Raw genomic sequence first — 19,517 nt, 5'->3', positions numbered from 1 at the left:
ATCGCACACAAAATCATGAATCATCCAATTGATCTTCGAGCTTTACGCTAATTAAACTCTTTCGTCAAAGATGGTCGTATAAAAAAGTGGTATCCAAAGTACGAAAAGCTTGTATAAAAATCCGTTAGAGTAAAAAATAATATTCAAAAAACTAAACAGCTCAACACATGCTTCGCACGGTAGCTGAAGTCACGGCGGACTCGCCCAAATGAATGTGAACAGTGTATGTGCACGTAATTAAAAAAAAAAAAAAAAAAAAAAAAAAAAATTATAAATACATTACACGTAAACATAATAACGATACATATCACAATGAGATTTCGCCGTAAGCTTGGGAATACGTGTGCGCTGCCAGCTTTTCGACGCACAAAATACAAGCAGGCAGGTTCCGCTTATGTTTATTGCTCTTCCTTATAGTAACACAGTTAGAATCATCATGGGGTACTCAATTAATATCAGACAAAAGAGGAGAAGCCGGGAAGGGGCGCCCTCGACCTTGCCATGTTGTTCATTATAATCTGTCCGCCGTTCAAGCTCACCACTGCGCTACCCTCGGGCTCCGAGTCTGTGTACGAGGAGTAATTTCTCACCGGCTTCTGGCGCTTCCACGACTGCCTCAACGAGTCATTCACGTTGGCGTAGTGATTCACGAACGAGTGTGGATCCGACTGTACGCTCTCGTTCTCGCTCTCCGATACCTGCGAAAAAACACCGATTTTAATTTCATCTTGCCATCAATGCAAAAACTCGCACTTGAAAACAAGCTGTGTGCTTGATGTAATACCTGCGAGTCCGTAGAACTGATTTCCGAGGGTTTCTCCGTGACGCTGCTGTCATCGGGATTTTCGTCGTACTTGAGGCTCTCTTCGTCGCTGTGGTAGGCCACGGATGCTGGTGACGGTCGGGGCGGTGATTTCCCGTAAACCGCAGGTAAGGGTGGATGCATCGGTTTGCGGCTGAGGGTGCTCCGCTTGCCCAGGGTGCCGCAGCCGTTGGCCAGACTGGAGATACCACCTGAGCCGATACCCTGACGCGAACGGTACAACTCTAGGTCCGACTCCTGTCGGTCGTCTATATCCATAGCCATTGACTCTTCGAGGACTTTCTGTACCTCCTCTGTTGGCGGATCGTCAATAGAATGAATCAATTTCATATCGTTCCTTTTGAGTAGAAGTACGGAAAAACTATAGACTTACGCTTGTACTTGTAACTCTTGCTCTTTACACAGAGCACTGCTATGACCATAATAATCACGACAACAGACGAAGCCGCCAAGGAGACCATGAACCAAGTTTTTCTGTAAAATGGTCGTTGTTGTAGATACGCGTACTCCATGTATAACTTCGAAGGTGTGAGAATCTGTTGAACAATCGTGTATGATTAAATGTGGTAAAAATTGAGAAATTTTATTGCAAAAAAAAAAAAAGAAATATTTTCAATACCGTCTCCGTGGAAAGAACAGGATAACTGATGCCATAGATATTGTAAGCAATCACTCTGAATACATAAGACGTTGATGGAAGTAAATTTTGATACGATATACTGCATTCCGACAGCAAGCCAGTACTTGTTCGAACCACAGTCTGCCATTGACTGTCATCTATAAGTAAAATAAAATGCATGTATTACTCTATAACCCACGTGTATTTCAACATTTGAAGCGTATTCCACATTAAGTGATAAATGAGATGAAGTTGCAAGCTGCCACTAGCTCAATAACATACGACACAATTGTAAGCTCAAGCTCTACAGCTGCAGTGTTTTACAAATTAAAATATTTCGAATCGATAATTTTTATAAGAATATTTGGCGGCACTGACTGCAAATCACGTTAAATGCAAAATGTATTTGTTTAGACTGCTAGCGATCCAATAAAATGAGTTGTTACAGGGGGATGAGGGATTTTTGATATATTACATAGCAAGGCTGGGCAACACCTAATCTATACCTATTTTGTTATTTGCTCTAATAAGAAAAAAAAAAAAAAAAAAAAAAAAAAAGGTTCTTTACCAGCCCTGCTAAAAAAAATGCCATGCGATCCAAAAATTGTAACATAACATGTCATTGTTGTTATACTTTTACGTTACAAATGACTCATGAACATTACAAACATTCACTGAATTAAATGACTAGATGCATGTACAGACAATCACTCTAGCATGTTCTCAAACTTACAATGCTGCCAATCTTCCCTTCCTGTGTCGTCAAATAAAACAATAATAACGTGATTATTCAACGGTCAAATAACTATAGGTGCCTTTTCAAGACTGTTTAGCTGGTTTTTGCAGCATTTACCACAGTTATAAAAAAACAAACAATAATCCATTTTAAATTAAAATGTGTGTGTATAAACTCACCTTTATTCTGAGTTTCGATGTAATAACCCAAAATAGGACCTTTGCCTGTGGCCCCATTGGTCCACTGCAAATCCACACCCGAGCTTGTTTTTGATAAAAGGAGATTACTCGGTGGTTGCGGCGAGCCCTCCTGTGGACCGGTCGTCACGTTACCGGATATCGGTGGTCCTCGATCTATCGTTTCCGCTTGGACAGTAAATGTGTAGGTCACTTCTTCCTCCAGTGATTGAACGAGCAAGTTTGTTTCGACAACTTTTTGCTTGACTTGTTTGCTGAAGCCTAAAGTATTCGTTTGGAAGTAATAAAAAAACAGGTCCAAGCTAACGTACAATGAATTGCGTTGCAAATAGCCACGACTTACGATCGTTGGGTACGGCCGTCTGGTAAGAAACAAAGTATCCGACGATCTCGCCGTTTCGCAGCTTGGGCGGATCCCACGATACTCGCAGGCTCGTCAGCGTGATATTACTGAATTGCAAATTCTGCGGTGGACCTGGTATGGCTTGCTTGGTCCTGACGGTAATAGGAAGAGAGCGTGGCCCGTCACCGGCTATATTGAAGGCCAAAACTTGCATCCGGTATTCCGTGTATTTATCGAGAAACACTAGACTGTGAGTGGAATTGGAGGCCGAGACGACTTCGATTTCTTCCTCTTGCTTGTTTTCGAGCTCTTGGGGCGAGTCGGTCACCAAATAGAAAATCTGCAACACAATTTTCGACAGTTAAAGTTGAGTAAGTCTATGTAAACTTGGAAAAAAAAGGTTCTACCTTGTAACCCAGGAGTTCGCCGTTTTGCTTGTTTGCCTGAGGGGGCTTCCACTTGAGCTGAACCTCCGTGGAAGAGATCGGTTCCGCCGTGACCTCTTGAGGCTCGCCAGTTGGAATGGCCTCCCCGACGTACACTCTGACCAAAATACTTTTAGGACCCTCGCCTTCCGAATTAAACGGAACGACGGTGATGTCGTAATACTTGTCCTCGGTGAGATCGCTCAAAGTAATATTGGTGTTCTGCAACAAAAAGTGGGTAAACGTGTGTAAGTTGTGCACTTGCCGTTTTTACCGTTTCACTCGTACTTACGTTTATTCCTTTGACTTCTTCCTTCGGAGGTCCGGAAAGAGCAGAGGAGAAATCCGTGAGCTGATACAAAACTCGATACCCACCAGTCTGGTGGTCTCCGCTCCAGTAGGACTCGTCGATTTCATCCCAGTAAACCTCGATGCTTGTCCTCGTTGTAGGCACAACTTTGATTCCGGTCACTGCTTTTGACGGAGCTGCAAACAATTATCGGATGTCAGTACAAGCGTCTTCAATGCAATGACAAACTGTTACTGTTTTCCGAAGCAACATTTACCAGCTGGTAGCGTCTTCACTTGATCAGACTCGTCGCTTAGCTCCGAAGGGCCGATGTCGTTCGTTGCTTGGATTCTGAATCTGTACTCGGTGAATGGTTTCAAGTCCTTGGCGGTGTATGACGTAAGAGAGGGATCCACCCTTTCGGAGATGATTTTGAAGGGGAGAGAATTTTCCGACTGAAGCACGGTGTAGTACCTAAATTATGAGAAAATCGTTAAAGGGTACTGTGCTCATTCAAGGGTGAGATATCGCAAAATTTTTTTGTCATACCTAACGGGCGCAAAGCCATCGCGTCCCGGCGTCCAGCTAAAAGTTATCTGACGACTTTGCAACTGGGACTTGCTCACGAGGGGCTTCGACGGAGGCTGGGGCCGTTCCCTGTTGTTGGTCGTGAAAACCAAAGCATACGCCGTTTTACCCCAACCCAAGCGAGTTTGAGCCGTCACGGAAAACATGTAGTATTTTTCTTGCTCCAGGTTCGTAGCCCTGCGATGATGATTAAATTTAAATATCAAAAATAATGGTGACAGTAAAAAATATCATCAATCAACTCGTCCATCTTACGTGAAGGTTCTCGTAGTGGCGGAAAATTCTTTGCTGAATTGGTGACTTTGGCTGCTGTTCAGGTGGAACATGACCTTGAAAGCGAGAATTTCCCCGTTCGGATCTTCAGGAATGTCCCAAATGATTCGCGCCGTGTTGAAGCTAACGTCCGGCAACGACACGTTTGACGGCGGTCCAGGCACTGAACGAAAAAAACAAAAAGTCAAATACCAGGCACACGCAATAGATCCGCGCAAACTCACCATCTTCGAATGTCTGTACACGACAGGGTGGCATGCTCAGTACACCATCGCCGAGTCTCGTGTACGCCAACACCTGCACGTGATACTGAACGTACTTTCTCAATTCGGTCAAGGTTGTGGTAAAGGTGGAGTTGTTGGGGATAATTTTATGCTGCGGCGGGGACGGATTGTTGATGGCCAGATAAAAGACCTTGTAGCCCTCGATCAATCCGTTTTGATGCTCGATCGGCACTTCTCCCCACTTGACGACGATCGTCGTCGAGGACGTCGCGTTAGTTTCAACGTTCACTGGCCCGTGGGACGGTACTGTGTGACGCGTTCCAACAATAAAATCCATCAAGTTGACGAAAAAAATGGTCCTCCTTTAGAAGATGAGCATTAAAAAACGAAACTTACCGGATTCGCGGGTTCTCTCGACAGCCTTGGGACTCAACGGGGAAGAGCCAACGTCATTGTACGCGCTCATGCGCACTTCGTACAACGCAAACTCTTCCACGTTCTGGAGGACGAACGAGTTAGCGGTGTGATCCTCGATGCTGATGCTCTTGGATCTATTGGTTCTGACTTCCGTGTAAGTGATGTTGTATCCGCGCGGGTTGCCGTACCACTCGATCTGCTGCAGGGGCTGTCGAGTGGGTAAATCATCGTTAGCTTTGTCGGGATTGTATATAGGTGTATTTTTGTATCGGGAGTACTCACGATCCAGCGAACCCGCAATTCCGTGGCGTTCATCGCTCGCACGGTGACGTTACGCGGCGGGTGGGAGGGCGGCGCTTGGATGGTCTGGAACTCCTTGGTGGGCTCGGACGGCGCAGAGGGACCCACAACGTTGTTGGCTATCAGCCGCAGTTTGTACTGCATGAAGGGTATGAGGCCCTCGACCGTGATTTTTCTCGCTTCCGGGTCGTGGATCTCGGATATCGTGTGCCACGTCATGTTCCGGGTGGTTTGCGCCTGAATCGATCCCGTTTAATCGTTTACCACCGAGTAATAAGGATAATGCGAGTTTGTATTGCCGCAAAACTCACCTGTACGGTCCACTTGGAAATCGAAGCGTTGCCGTTGAAGCCCGGGGTGAATTGAAGCACGATCGAAAAGGCATCGATGTTGGACAACGCCAGCTTGGTCGGGGGCTTGGGGAGCACTGGCTCGACACCAGACTGTATCGTAGCGATGCTCGACTCTCCAGGACCCTTGGACGTCCAAGCCAAGACTTCGAACGTGTAATGCGTCGTGGCCTGTGAACGCCCACATGTATTAGATTGGTGTATTGAAAGGAGGGGAAGGGAAACGTCGAGCGATCCCTGTGTATTGTACCTGTAGCCGTTCAATTTTCGTCGAGAGCACGTTGGCAGTAAAATTGAGCACTTTAATGGTCTCGGGCTTGTCTTTGATCATGTACTTTAGCTGATAAGAGGTGAGAATCCCGTTGAGCTCGCGAGGCACCTTCCATTTGACCGTCAAAGCGCGATCGCTGATATTAAGAAACCGTAGGTTCTCCACTTTACCGGGAACTGTAGGGATTATTTTATGTGAGAAACCGTACTCTGAACATCAAGAAAAAAATGAAAAGAGCAAAAAAAAAAAAAAAAAAAGTCTTACCGTCCTCGCTGGTGCGAACGGCTATGGGAGCACTCCTCTCACCGTCACCAGGATTGGTGAAGCAGAGCACGGTGATGTTGTAGAGGGTGTACTTCCTCAGATTCGATATGACGGCGTTCTGCTCGGCCTGGGGATCGTAGAGATTGGGCGCCACTGTCACGGACTTGTAAAGATTGTCCTCGGCGTAGCCACCGTTCCACCAAGCTTGGAGCTTGTAGCCCAAATTGATCCCGTTTATCTTCTGGGGATCGGGCGGCCTCCACCAAACTTTCACGGCCGTCGAGTTGAGCGCCTTCACTTGGACATCGGTCGGCGGGGCTTCGGGCACTGGATTTTGTTTTATATAACGATTAACTGTAAATATAATATGTTCCGGGCAAACAACGCTGCGTATTTGTGTATAAGTACCTCCTTCCTTGGTCTTGATCTTGAGTTCGTGGGTAAAGACACCGACGCCCTCGTCGTTGTACGCGGCGATCTGCACAATGTAGTCCTTCCAGGTGATGAGGTCCTCGATCAGGTAATTCTTCTGGGTTTCCTTGGATATGTTCTTCAGTATGAGGGGCGTGTCGTTGTAGCCGTGGAGCTTGTAGCGTAGCACGTAGCCGCGTATGTGGCCGTTGCGGTGCTCCTCGGCCGGGGGCTGCCACTGGGTTATGATCTCGGACGAGGAGCGCGCCGAGCCCATGAAACCCAACGGTGGACCGGATGGCGCTGGGAGAAGGAAACGTTGTTACACACTCGTTCATTGAGCAAGTAATATATTATGTATAAATATGGGCTTACGTTCTTGCGGCAGCACGACAACTTCGCTCGGCTCGGAACTTGGACCCTCGCCGACGCTGTTCTCCGCGCTCACGCGAAACTGGTAGGCAGACGCCGCTTTCAAGTTCTTGAACAGCGTCCAGCGATTGTTGGCCGATATGTTGGAGTACTCGGTGACCCAGTTGAGCGTCAAATCGGGCAACGGACCTGTTACATCACATCACCCACATGTTTGTTGTTGAGTTTATCGTTGCAAAAGAAAAGATGGCCAGAAAAAATATTCTAAAGAGAGGAGTACTCACCGATTTCAGGGACCTCGCGCCTCTGCACGATGTACGACTTGATGGGGCTGTTGCCGTCGAAGCCGGGCACCCAGGTGACATTGATCGTCCTCGGTGATATGTCCTCGGAGCGTCGAGCCACGACTTTGATGGGCGCAAAGGGCAGCTCGATAACGGCGAGCCTGGCGGTTCTGGTCTCGTTGCCGCCCGGCGACACGACCGAGCACATGTAGTCCCCGGCGTCGCCCGCCCGCACGTGGTTTATCTTGAGCGTGCCGTCGTTCTGCTTCTGTACCCGCGAGCTAGTTTTCACAACTCTGCAACAGCCATACTTTTCATCAGTATATTCTTGGGCATTGCATGTACCCCAGGGTTTTTTACTCTCTCTCTCTCTCTCGCTCGCGCGCACTCACTTTTCTCGGGGAGCAAGAACCGAGACGATTTATGTACCGTGGATGATGCTTCTTGCTACGTTGAGGAAATAATCATCGATAATGAGTCGATTTTACTTTCGAAATCACGCTTAAACTTCAAGGTGCATTCCGATAGATTTACAAACGGAAATAGCGTTAAACTATGCGCATGATGATTAATTAATTGTCGAACGTGCATGCCTGAAAAGTCCCGGGACCAGGCACCCTTGATGTTCACGAATGGGGAAAAAAGAGAAAAATGTAATACAAGTATACACTTGTACGCGTGCAAGGAGCGAGAGAAGTAGGAGAGTGACGCAAATTAGTCATATGCGTGTCGGTGGACTCACTGGGAGTTGTGAAACCAGGCGACGTCGTAGTTGACGCTCGGGTCGTTCGAAACCTCGCACTTGAGCTCTGCCGTCTGGCCGAGGAGAACCGACTGGTCCACCGGTGGCTGCACTATCTGCGTCCTCACTGTAAAAACGCTCGCATTGAAGGGCCAAAAAGCAAAGAGCAACTCCAAGTATATGGCCACAGGCTTACCGAACACCGAGAGATAAGCCGATCCGTTGACCGAGCCGGCCTCGTTGGCTCGCACGCACGAGTACTTGCCGGCGTCGCTCGGCTTGACGTTGGCTATCACCAGGTCCCCGTTGTCCGACAGCTCGACTCTACCGGCTATCTCCACCGGCTGGGTATCTGCAAATTTGCCGTTTACCATTTTATCGTGTACCTCGTTCAACAATGCCGTATACGTGACATATGCACAACGACACACTCGAGCGGAAGCTTTGTACTGCCCAAATGGGCGCTCGGTGATGCATAACGCGTAAGGAGTCATCAGGGGGACGACTTTTTATTTTTGGTCATAAAAATTGATTTGATTTCAAAATAATGTTACATGAAAAATTGAAATGAGTGACCATGTGGTGTATACACTCAATAGCCAAGTATGCATATATTACCATTGTAGATCCAAGTGACATTCGGCACTGGCGCGGCTATCGCTCGGCAGTTCAGCGTCGCCACTCTGCCGTCCAGGACGGTCAAATTTTGCGGTCGTATTTCCCATATCGGTACCGATGCTGCAAATTGAAAACAATAACCCAATAACAATCACAATTCGCGTCTCAAGTGGCGTTTCGTACTCAAATGACAAAAAATCGTGCAGCAATATAAAAAAAAAAAAACAAAAAAAAAAAAAAAGAATAACCCAATCATCAAGTAACCGTATATGCTACGATGTGTGTATACTTATTGAATTAATGTGAGAGATGTACTTGAAATTGTCTTTGCGCTCCATACACAAAAAAAAAAAAAAAAAAAAAAAGCACACGATCATCATTTTGTACAATACATAATTATATCTGCGTGATTAACAAAAAAAAACTGCAAGCTGCAGCAGCGTGAGAAGCCATTGAGGTGGCGCTTTTTACTGTGCTCTATACATTGTTTCTCTTTTCTGTGGTAAAAAAAAAAAAAAAAATTAAATAAATAAATAAACACACATGAATGATACGCAGTGCCTTGGCCTGATATATATATTGTATATGATTTATGTACGAAACTTATGGTCGAAGTGTGTATATATAATAAAGGAGGCAGAACGAATCGTTTCACATTTACATCAATATTTAAGTTGTACAGGCAAAACGATGATCCAATTGCAACATCACGTTTTACCGGAACAATGTATAAGTACTCTCTAAAAGGATTTTAAATAAATACCTACAGACAAAAACATAGAATTACGATACGTTGCATTGCTAAAACACTCGTGCTTATTGTTATCAAGATCATAAAAAACAATAATAATAATAATAATAATTTAATGCTACCAATAAAGACAATAGATGTGTGTGAGGGTGAACCAAGACAAAATATACAAGATGCTAGTAATCGTCATCACGGAGTGATGTTAAAAGACAAAAACTAAAGCGCAGCATGAAAAATAAAAATTTATGTGCCTGGAAGCAGGTGTACCTACGTATGATGCGTAAATACTTTATTGTTGAATGCAAAACATTGATCACGTTGGTTGATCAAAACAACAACAAAAAAAAAACAAAAACAAAAAAAGAAAAAAAAACACTATTTTAAACTCTAAAACGACACGAATCGTGTCCTATTGTCGAACTAATTGGTGATTAAGGAAAAGTAAAAACCAAAAAACAAACAAAATGCTGGTGGAAATAGGTGGGTTTAAAGAGAGAGAGAGAGAAGTAGTTCAAAACTAAAAGTGGAAAGAAAAAGAAAAAAGAAAAAAAACGTGGGCAAAAGTAAGAGGACGACGTTTGGTGGTTTTGGCTCTTACGGTCTGGGTACTGAAAGAACTGAAAGCGACGATTATCCTGGCGCACTCCGACGATACCATAACCGACGGCTCGACGGGCCGTTCTCTTACCCACTGCTGATTCCAATTCTGCGCTCGCATGACAAAAAACATGTGGTCAGTCGTGGCACGGGTAAAATAAGTACACGGGACGAAAGTGTATATGTATACGAATATTCTCAATACTATTAGATGAAGAAATGGCGAACAAAAAAAAAAAAAAAGGCCCGGCTTCGCGAAATCGCCACGTTGCGGCATCGACAATGGTATTAATAATATCATGTAACGAAGGAGACAAGGCCATTTTGGGTGTACTCACTTTTGACCTTGAGCCAAGTGTAGCTGGACGCCTCGCCGGCCTCGTTGCTCGCCAGACACTGGAACATGCCCGGATCCTTCATCGTCAGCTTCTTTATGATCAGCGTACCGTTTGTCACGTCGTACCTGTGGTACAAGCAAATAAACCACATTACAATTGGCCAAGACTCGGTTATTCCTCTTTTCCGGCAACTCACCCCGATCCTTCGAGATCGTCGATGGACTGGGTGTTGCGGAACCACTGGATCCTCGGGGCGGGCACGCCCGCGGCCTCGCAAGTCAGCACCACCGTGGAGCCGTACTCGCTCGGCGTCACTCGTTTCAGTTTGGTCGGAAAGAATGGCTTTTCTACAAAGGCAACCGTATCACAGCATATCCAAACAAATGGTATGTATATACGATATAATCCGAGGGGCTATACGCTCTTCGGCAGAGTCTCTAAATGACTTTGTGGGTCTTAAACGTACACCAATACCCAATAACCCTCCGGTAGACTTTCAAAGGCTTTTGTGAACTTTTAAGACTCTCGTAGGCTTTGGATGACTCCAAACGACTCGAAAATCTCGCCGAGACTTTTGCAGTCTTTAAACGACTTTGTGAGACGTTAAAATTGTCCACATAGTCTTGGATGACAAGCGCGTATAGCCCCTTGGCCTGAGCGATAGGAAACGGAATATATATGTATATAATGTTAACTAACCGAGCACGACGAGATCGGCACTGGCGACGATGGTGGGGTACTCCCCGCGCGTGTGTATGACGCGACAGGCGTAAGTGCCACTGTAGGTCGAGTTGTTCGGTATGAGGGTGAGGGTCCTGTTGTACGAGTCCTCCAGGTCGTAAGCTATTCTCGCGTCCTCGATCGGTACGTCGTCCTTCGTCCAGATGGTCTTGAGGTTCTCGAGGGGCCTTTGATGAGGTAGTTCGTAGTTAACAATTCATTCACGGGACCACCAGGTCACAACTTGTGTATACACAAATATGGAAAAAATTTTATATGGATAGTCGAGGCGTTACCTGGCATTGGCGATACAGTGCAGACTGGCCTTCTGGTCCTTGGCGACCCTCGTGTCCTCCGGCTTGACGACTATCGTGGGTGGCACGTCGGCGCTCGGATCTCCGGTTACCTTGAGGTTGAACATCGGACCTTCCTCCTCTTTGCCGAGCACAGTGTTGATAGCTCGCGGCCTGTGCGGGACAGGGTGTTGTGTTTTTCTTTGTTACGACTCTTTTTTTTATGCTTTACCACGTTTACTATAGGTATATAACGGTGCGCTGACACGATCTCGAGGTTTACATTGGCCCATTAGCAAACATTCACATTATCTCAACCGAGACTCAGAGTTTTTTTAAGGATTTGCTTTTCAACGCTCAGTTGTTTTTTTTTTTTTCACGCGAAGATTCACTTGAAACTTTTTACGTGCACCCACAATATGCATTGGAGACGCAAATTTTTATTTTTCTCGTGCTTATCCCGAGGAACACGAGGATACATAGTCAAATTTTGTGATATTTTAAGCTTTTTTTTTTTATTTTAGCTTGTACAAAAAAAAAAAAAAAGGTAAAAAAAATGTCCAACATCTCTTTGGACTTGACAAATTTTCGAGGGAAATCTTCCGAGGAATTGTCATCGTAAATACCCAAAATCATGATTCATTGAAGTACATACTAATGGAAAAACATGTATATTTTAATTGAATGAAAAACCTATGGGGGCTAAAAAAAGTCCCATGGAGTTTGCACATGTACTTCAAAGCTCGTAAAAATATTTGTTAGCTAATGGACCAAATGAACGCAACGCTCAGTGTATACATGTACTAATAATTAAAAAAACAACTACAAGCGCTGTACACGCATATACTCGTGTATGGAGCACATTCAGCCAACAAAAATAGGTACAAAATACCACGACTGTGAATAAATAAAAAAAAAAACAACATACGCATAGTAGCCCTCGTCGGCTTCACTGGCGCTCAGGATGAAGAGCTTGCGGTCTACCGCGACGTATTTGTCGGAGTGCAGGGGAAGGTCTTGGTTGGAGTACAACCAGGTGACCGCCGGTACTGGCAAGCTCTCGATTCGTGGCATCTCCAGGACGGCCGCACTGCCCGACGTCACCTCCACCGCGCGCTCGCTCAGGTCCGTGAAATTGTCCATGTCTGCAATAACGCAATAGTAACATTTTTTGTTTGTTTGTTTGTTTTTTTTTTTCACATTAAAAAGGATTAGGTATTTTGTTACAAACAACACAAGACATTTATTTGGATGAAAAGTAAATGCAAGTACTCACAAGCAACGGAGAACAAGGTCCTGTCGCTAAATATGGAGCCAACGTCGTTCGACACGACGCAAAAGTACATGCCCGAGTCCTCCCGCCGACTGTCATTGATTCGATAAAACGAGCTCGAGGCAATGTCGGTCGGAAGTTGCTCGCCATCCTTGTACCACCTGTACTCCAGTTGATTACCTGTTGTGGGCAACCGTAAAATCGTAGACTTGAACGCAATGCACATAATTATATTATTACATATATATGTATATTTAATGCTGTATATTTACAGGGTTGGACCACGAAATAGTATATTTTCGAGATCTAGTGAAAAACACCATCACTTTCTTGCACAACACAGAAAGAAGTAATAAACGATCCCTCGGCTTGGATGGCAATTAAAACATGCGGTCCGAGACCTTACGTGTTAATATTAATAAATTTTTCACAATCCACGGGGGGTGATAATAATAATAATAATCTTAGATCTGCAATAGCTCAGAAAAATTTATTTTGAGAAACAATACAAACATCCTAATGTGCGCAACTATATAAATCATGTACATATCAAGGATAGGCGAAAACGAACCCATTGATAATAGCTATACGATGAACTTTGAGAATTACACTCCGAAAGAACATTATTCGCTCGCCAGAGTCGTTACCGCGATTTTCGAGGTGTAAAAAATATGTATACTTTTAATCATTGTAACTCGTAATTTTGATACCTCGCCTTCAAAATAATGCACAATATAGTATAGGTACTGGGTGTTCACAACGCACCTCTCTGGCATTATACAATACTTGTATACATGCGAACATAATTATGCTGATACTATTCTTGTGATGACATTTTACCCAAAGTGAACAACGCTTGTTGTATTATTATCGATGTAAGTGGGGGTTTCACCTGTCATAATTTCATACTTGAAATTGACCCCATCATTATTTCTCCTGGAGTTTATGCGGATGTGTCTTTATAATCCCGCATCGTTAATTTTATACATTTGTTTTTATGCTTTTTGTATCAACATGCGTCTCCATATTACATACCTCTAAATACGTCATTTTTGTTGCTTCTTCTTAGTCACTTCCTGTCTTTCTTTCTCCCCCATAATCTCTTTCTTTTCGTTGTGCCTCTCTGACCATACCATTGAATGGACTACTTCTTATTTCCATCTTTGAGTGTTTTGTCTCTATCATCTCTTTGTTCTTTTGTACGTGCCCTTGTTATATATTTTACATCGTAAGTCCCTAACTTTTGTCATGGTGACCGTACAGTCGCTAAAATTTTGTTCGTAAGCCACTATGGATTATGACTTGATATACCTGTCTCTCCATCTTTCACTTTAAATCTCTTTTTTCGTCTTATCCACTGCATGGCTATACCAATACCCCCGTTTAATTTTACTCTCTTTATTAATTTATGCCTCGAAGCACCTCCCAATGGTGATGTTTGTATTTTTGAATTATTTGTATCCGCCTTCAACTCTGTCTGTATATTTCTCCATTGAAATCATCTTTGGGTATATATAATTATGTTGTGGCCACCACCACCTTTATCAGAACCGCGATTGTAACTCTCCAACTGGATAAGCCACCTGTGTTGGGCCATACACAGCTTCACGAATTTATTGTCTTCAATCGGTTATACATCACATACCATGGAATGGGGTTTCAAAGGGTCCATTCACCTGGACACGCATCGCGCATAAATCCCCGAAGCAACAAAAGCGCAGGTGAAGGGCAGATAACAACACGTGCGTGCAGGTACGTGTGTAGACCTAAAAGTTTCCCGTAACGGCCGTAACCCAAGACGCCCGAAAAGCGATCCCAATAGATCGTATGGACTTCTTCGCTGACGACGTGTACACTTGATATTTTGAAAAAGAAAAAAAAAAAAACTTTACCCATTTGGCAAGCGAGCAAGTAAATCATGGGTCGTAAACTTCTTCTCCAGAAACGGGTCCAAGGCCTCCCATGGATTTTGTCGTGCTTAAAAAGGAACTTGAAAAAAAGAAAACCAAAAGTCCACAGTACTGACAAGTACAAAAATGTTTCGCCCTGAAATCGTTGTTCCAAATTCTCCCCATTGGCGATACAGCGTCTCCCAAGTATCTAGTAGAAAAAAAAAAAAAAAAAAAATTCCAAGGGCTTCTATCTATAGGGTACGAAGAAAGTAATGAAAGAGCACTGATAGTACAGAGGTTTCGCGCAAAGTCGAGTTGAGAAGCAACGCCGTGGAAGAAGCTACTCCGATGCAGAGTCATGGTGTTGCGTTACTTCATGCACACACCTTATTGTCCATTGTACCTACCACCACGCCCACTAATGCAAGTTATATGCAGTACCTATATATATATACGTGTCGCACCTTGCGGGCTTCGACTTTTTTTCCGTTACTCTCGACACACACACTCTTGCTCCTTAGATTACACGTATTGTACATATATCTACTTAGCTTGGCTGGCGCTCCCTCCAAGTATATACTTTATCTCACTCGCACCTCCATCATCCCTCATCAATTGAGACTTTTGGCCCTCATCCCTCCATTTCCCGAGGGGCTGTCGTCGCTACTCCCTCGGCTCTGCTTTTGCTCATTGAGCATCTCTCTCTGGGGACATACGGCACGATATGTCCTTCTAGTCTCTCGTGTGCTCTTTTCGGCTCTTTTCTTTCGCCCCCCCCCTCCCCCCATCCCTCTTTTCTTATCTCTCCAAGTGTAAGTATATACTCTGGCACTCATAGGCCCTGGACAGTTAAGTATGGTGTACTTGTCGCTGATGGTGCCGATGCAGCTGACGCTGTTATTTTTTGGTTTCTCGTTGCGCCTAGCCAAGACTTCAAGTGTATAATCCATACAAATGTTACTCGAGAACATATTTTTACTTTTTTTTTTTTTAACTTTGCTGTTTGCTGATATTGGCTACAGTCTTCTAAGACGCCTTTTCCTCAACTGTTCCTCGGGTTGAGAAACGAGAGTTTTATTATATACAGTTGGATTCCATGATCGGTAGTGACCACTGATTTTTTAGTGAATTTTCACAGATTCGTCTAACGAATCGAGATTCTTACTGATTTATATCTAGTGTCTATTCACTCCCGACTCCCAACGTCACGTACTTTTGGCCATTCATTAGTTCATGCAATTCAAGACAATTGATTCCAGGGGATGTAGTACTCGATTCGAAAAACAGAAATACATTTGGCATAACGCAAACATATACAAGTACTAGGTTTGAAGTTCAACTCATTATTTGGTAAAAGAATGGTTTAAACAAATATATCAATAACAACCAAATTATTGGAGTATATAATTGCACGTAAGAATGATACAAATAAATAAAGACTATTTATCGACTTGACGGATCCGATTAGGGCATCATATTCCATTATTTTTATAATCTTTCAACTATTTACTAAATGAAAAACTGTAGCGTGCTGAAACATTTTAGGAAATGAGCATGGAAAAGCCGAGGGGAAAAGCTACGTAATAGTTGAACGCACTTTTTAAATCTTTTTAGGGATTTTATTTTTTACGATTGTGATAAGAAGAACCTTCAGCGTGAAACTTGATTAAAAAAAGTGACACTTTCAAAATTTGCGGCGTTTTTAGCGACCGTTGAATATTTATTATGGATGACAACAAGGAACGATTTAACCGTTGCGTTATCGTGCTAAAATACCCCAGACACGAGATTTCCGTGACTGCTTCACATCATCGGTAGATATGAGTCCTTCAGTTTAACTTATTAAACTGAATTTATTTTAAGCTCGTTACAAGTGTATATGGAGTATATGGAGTATATGGAGTGAAATAGCTGTGCTAAATGATGTGGAGTGCGATATCGGACGATCTGGATCCGATTTTATGTGGGAATTGAATTTTTCCCCTCCTCGATTGTATCGTTACGTGCAGGTTTTACGGGTATTACGTGGACCCGATTGATTTATGCGTTGCGTGTATTTATATCAGTACTTTCCAGCCACGCCAAAATCGATGGTCATAACCAAGGATTCACGCGTAAATTGTTTACAACATTTTAGAAAAATAAAGGAAAAGAGAAGAAAAAAAAATGACTCACTTTCCGTTTGGCACTGAAAAATTTTCCTCTCGTTCTCGCGAATGATGCTGCCGTTGTTCGAGGTCTGGATACTGAATCTTGGCTCCTGCTGAGACTCTGCAAGCAAAAAAGAGAAGACGCGTACGTTAGCAAATGCCATGCTGTTTTTTTTATTTATTTATTTATTTATTTTTTTCTTTCTTTCCATCTACTGGACTCGGTTCAGAAAGTATATTATATGTAAGCTTACACATGGGTGTATGGTACAAGGGGAGGCGGTTCGCTTGGCTTGTCTTTTTTCCCTCTTTTTCGGAATTTAATCGAAGACTGCGGCCAAAAGCGCAGCTCAACGTTTTCTACACGCGTTTTATTCTCTTTTTTTCTTTTCGTCGGTTTTTTCGTTTGCGGAGAAAATTTAATCAAAGTTGTATTAAACTCGTAGTTGGGTGGAAACAATTTTTTTACAGAAAACAAATGAATGGCAAGCAAAATAATCAAAAACTCTTTACTATATTCTAAATATTTAAATATTCCGATGTTAATGTGTAAAAAATAATGGAGTTGAGGAATTTTGTTGAAAAAAAAAAAGAAATTAACCGACAAAAAGATTTTATAATTGATTCGCACGAACGAAATGGTCACTTGATGACAAAAATTTACGTCGAGCATAATATATAATATGTTGTTTCATAGATGTTGGCATGAAGAATATCTCACCTCTAACACCTCTTGAGTCTAATTTTCCACGTGAAATCCCCGCAGAATCCCACAAGGAATCAGCATAATGTGTATTTATGGACTAGGACGTATTTGTATTCGCAATCCAAAAAAAAATATCTCAATAGACCTTTTGAGGATTCTTTTGAAAAGTCTCTTCATCATTTGGTCATTAAGAACATTGAATAATCATCGGAAGTATTTTTTATTTGTCAACATCCGATCAAATAAATACTATACTTTACCTCTAAAATAACCAACCCAAAGTAATCGGTAGTTCAGAGTTTGAACTAACCATGTTTTCATATATTAACTTTTATCCTCCACATCGATACAGATTAAAAGCACAATTTGTAATAAACATAGAAAACACATTGGTGTAAAAATCGTAAGTGACTCGGTAATTTGTTTCATGACGCGTATAAAATATATGCGCACGGAATACTCGTCAGCTAATATTATCTCAACTGTAAGGGTATACCGATAACCCCGATATAGTGCACTGACTACATAATATTATATAGGTATTAGACCCCGCGAATCTTTGTGTTTGACTTTGAGCCAATAAGTACGACATCACTCCCAAGTGCCAATGCTGTAAGTGCAACTCACTCAAGTCTAACATACTTAGAGAGACCAAACATCAGATTCTCGGCTCTATAAGTTGCTACAGTGCCATTATACGCTTGTCCATGGAAGCGAATGCGCGTAGGTAGGTAAACTCAATTCGATCGAAAGACAAAGTATACAGAAGCGGGGCGCAGAGGCAAAATTATTCAGGGGCCCTCCAACCATCGTCATGCTCAAAATGCCACTGCACGGCACAGCACATGGTTTGCGTTACACGTGTCCCGCCCTCGGTGCAGTTGGGCGTTACATGCGAAGCTACTGCAAGTATACTTGAATGGAGGGAAAAAAACGAAAGTCGAAAAAAAAAAAAAAAAAACGAGGTGGCTTCCTTCGCGTCGCGTCGAGGTATATATATATAAGCGGGGGCATCAAAGCGTAGCGGCGTCGGAGTATACAACCGAAGGGCCCCTATACACGATGCGCCGAGGACGAGCCGAGGAACCGTGCGACCGCACGCGTGGGTCCGTCGTACGGACAGTTGGACACGCACACGAGGTGCACCCGGCCGATGCCGCATTCTTTTACTCCATATACTTACGGTGCTTGCTCCTCATTGTCTACTTCTGTAAAGTACACTTTGTATTGTTGGACATGCGCGCGTGGAAGCAGCGGTTCTTTTTTTTTTGTTCTTGGGCCGCTTGGGCGTGTATACCGATACCAGAAGGACGTGAGGGCTCCTAACAATCAGAACACGAGTTTTGTAATAACGTGCCATTGGCGTTTCGTCGCCGCTGTCAATGGACCTATGGTATATTGCCTATACTTTGCTGCTTATCCAAAAAACAAGTATATGAATCGGACTATTTTGAAGGGGCAAAAACTAGCGAACCAAAATTCCACCGTATACAGAATTTCTCACGCATATTATGTATTATCTTAGCCTTACAGTACACAGGTGTGTACGTCATTATTGCTCAAGGTATTTCGAGAAGAAAGAATCTTCGACTTAACTGAGCTAATTAGGGAGTAGCACCTTTTTACCGGAAAGGCGGACAACAATATCGAGAACAATATAATGGTAAAACTGTATACAAAGCGATTGTGTAATCTTCCATTTGCTCCAAAAAAGGCGTCTTTACACAACTTCTCACGCTAAACCCAATGCCACCATTTGAATAATCACGTAAAAAAAAAAAAAAAAAAAAAAAAAAAAAAAACAACACGATAATGAAGCTCAATAGTGGAACAATAGAAGAGGACCTACTCGTGTGTTGAGACTCAAATGTTATTTCAGAATTGTCCCTTGAATGAAATTACCGATTTTCTGATGTAAAACTCGCATGTTCCGTCAAATCATCCCAAAGAGACCGATTTCTATCCATCATCCATCTCAACGTAACAAGAAACGATAGGACGTAATATGCAAAGGGAAAGAATTGCAACGAGTTCAAGAGAACAGAGCTCGATCAGCTGTATACACATGCATATAACACCGTTATGTATTCATGTACGCAATATTATTACAAATACCCTCGTCTCGTGCATAAGTATACGCTCTCCTTTTTTTTACTACCTCTCCGTGTCGTCTTTGTTTCCCCGACGCGCGAGAAATACACAACCCTCGTTCCCGCACTCGAAAATTTTCGCACGGATTTACGGCACCTCG

The 19,517-nt window shown here is 43.3% G+C and overlaps 1 protein-coding gene across 1 annotated transcript in view; it reads right to left on the bottom strand.

The window, feature by feature from the left end:
* Positions 1-260: 260 nt before the first annotated feature.
* sdk (sidekick cell adhesion molecule) overlaps positions 261-19,517 on the bottom strand; it is a 62,027-nt gene continuing 42,770 nt past the window's right edge. Inside the window, exons 2-31 of the mRNA XM_014356370.2 lie at positions 16,586-16,681; positions 12,522-12,698; positions 12,174-12,390; positions 11,249-11,419; positions 10,932-11,140; positions 10,429-10,579; positions 10,233-10,357; positions 8,547-8,666; positions 8,125-8,280; positions 7,929-8,055; positions 7,187-7,482; positions 6,906-7,091; positions 6,528-6,833; positions 6,120-6,446; positions 5,835-6,031; positions 5,546-5,755; positions 5,217-5,471; positions 4,914-5,142; positions 4,518-4,823; positions 4,276-4,456; positions 3,982-4,197; positions 3,710-3,906; positions 3,436-3,629; positions 3,126-3,365; positions 2,719-3,058; positions 2,358-2,636; positions 1,443-1,600; positions 1,197-1,359; positions 785-1,116; positions 261-698 (exon numbers count right to left, since the gene is read on the bottom strand). Of these exons, the coding sequence (XP_014211856.2) occupies positions 456-698; positions 785-1,116; positions 1,197-1,359; positions 1,443-1,600; positions 2,358-2,636; positions 2,719-3,058; positions 3,126-3,365; positions 3,436-3,629; positions 3,710-3,906; positions 3,982-4,197; positions 4,276-4,456; positions 4,518-4,823; positions 4,914-5,142; positions 5,217-5,471; positions 5,546-5,755; positions 5,835-6,031; positions 6,120-6,446; positions 6,528-6,833; positions 6,906-7,091; positions 7,187-7,482; positions 7,929-8,055; positions 8,125-8,280; positions 8,547-8,666; positions 10,233-10,357; positions 10,429-10,579; positions 10,932-11,140; positions 11,249-11,419; positions 12,174-12,390; positions 12,522-12,698; positions 16,586-16,681 (6,404 nt within the window). The 3' untranslated portion in view covers positions 261-455. The remainder of the gene's footprint in view (positions 699-784; positions 1,117-1,196; positions 1,360-1,442; positions 1,601-2,357; positions 2,637-2,718; positions 3,059-3,125; positions 3,366-3,435; positions 3,630-3,709; positions 3,907-3,981; positions 4,198-4,275; positions 4,457-4,517; positions 4,824-4,913; positions 5,143-5,216; positions 5,472-5,545; positions 5,756-5,834; positions 6,032-6,119; positions 6,447-6,527; positions 6,834-6,905; positions 7,092-7,186; positions 7,483-7,928; positions 8,056-8,124; positions 8,281-8,546; positions 8,667-10,232; positions 10,358-10,428; positions 10,580-10,931; positions 11,141-11,248; positions 11,420-12,173; positions 12,391-12,521; positions 12,699-16,585; positions 16,682-19,517) is intronic.

The sequence above is a fragment of the Copidosoma floridanum genome, unplaced genomic scaffold (genome assembly GCF_036245765.1).
Source record: "Copidosoma floridanum isolate Cflo_tuat_1 unplaced genomic scaffold, Cflo_Japanese_pri ptg000029l, whole genome shotgun sequence".
Lineage (NCBI taxonomy): Eukaryota > Metazoa > Arthropoda > Insecta > Hymenoptera > Encyrtidae > Copidosoma > Copidosoma floridanum.
The sequence above is the reverse complement of the archived record's forward strand: the minus strand, read 5'-3'. Positions and strand labels throughout refer to the sequence as shown.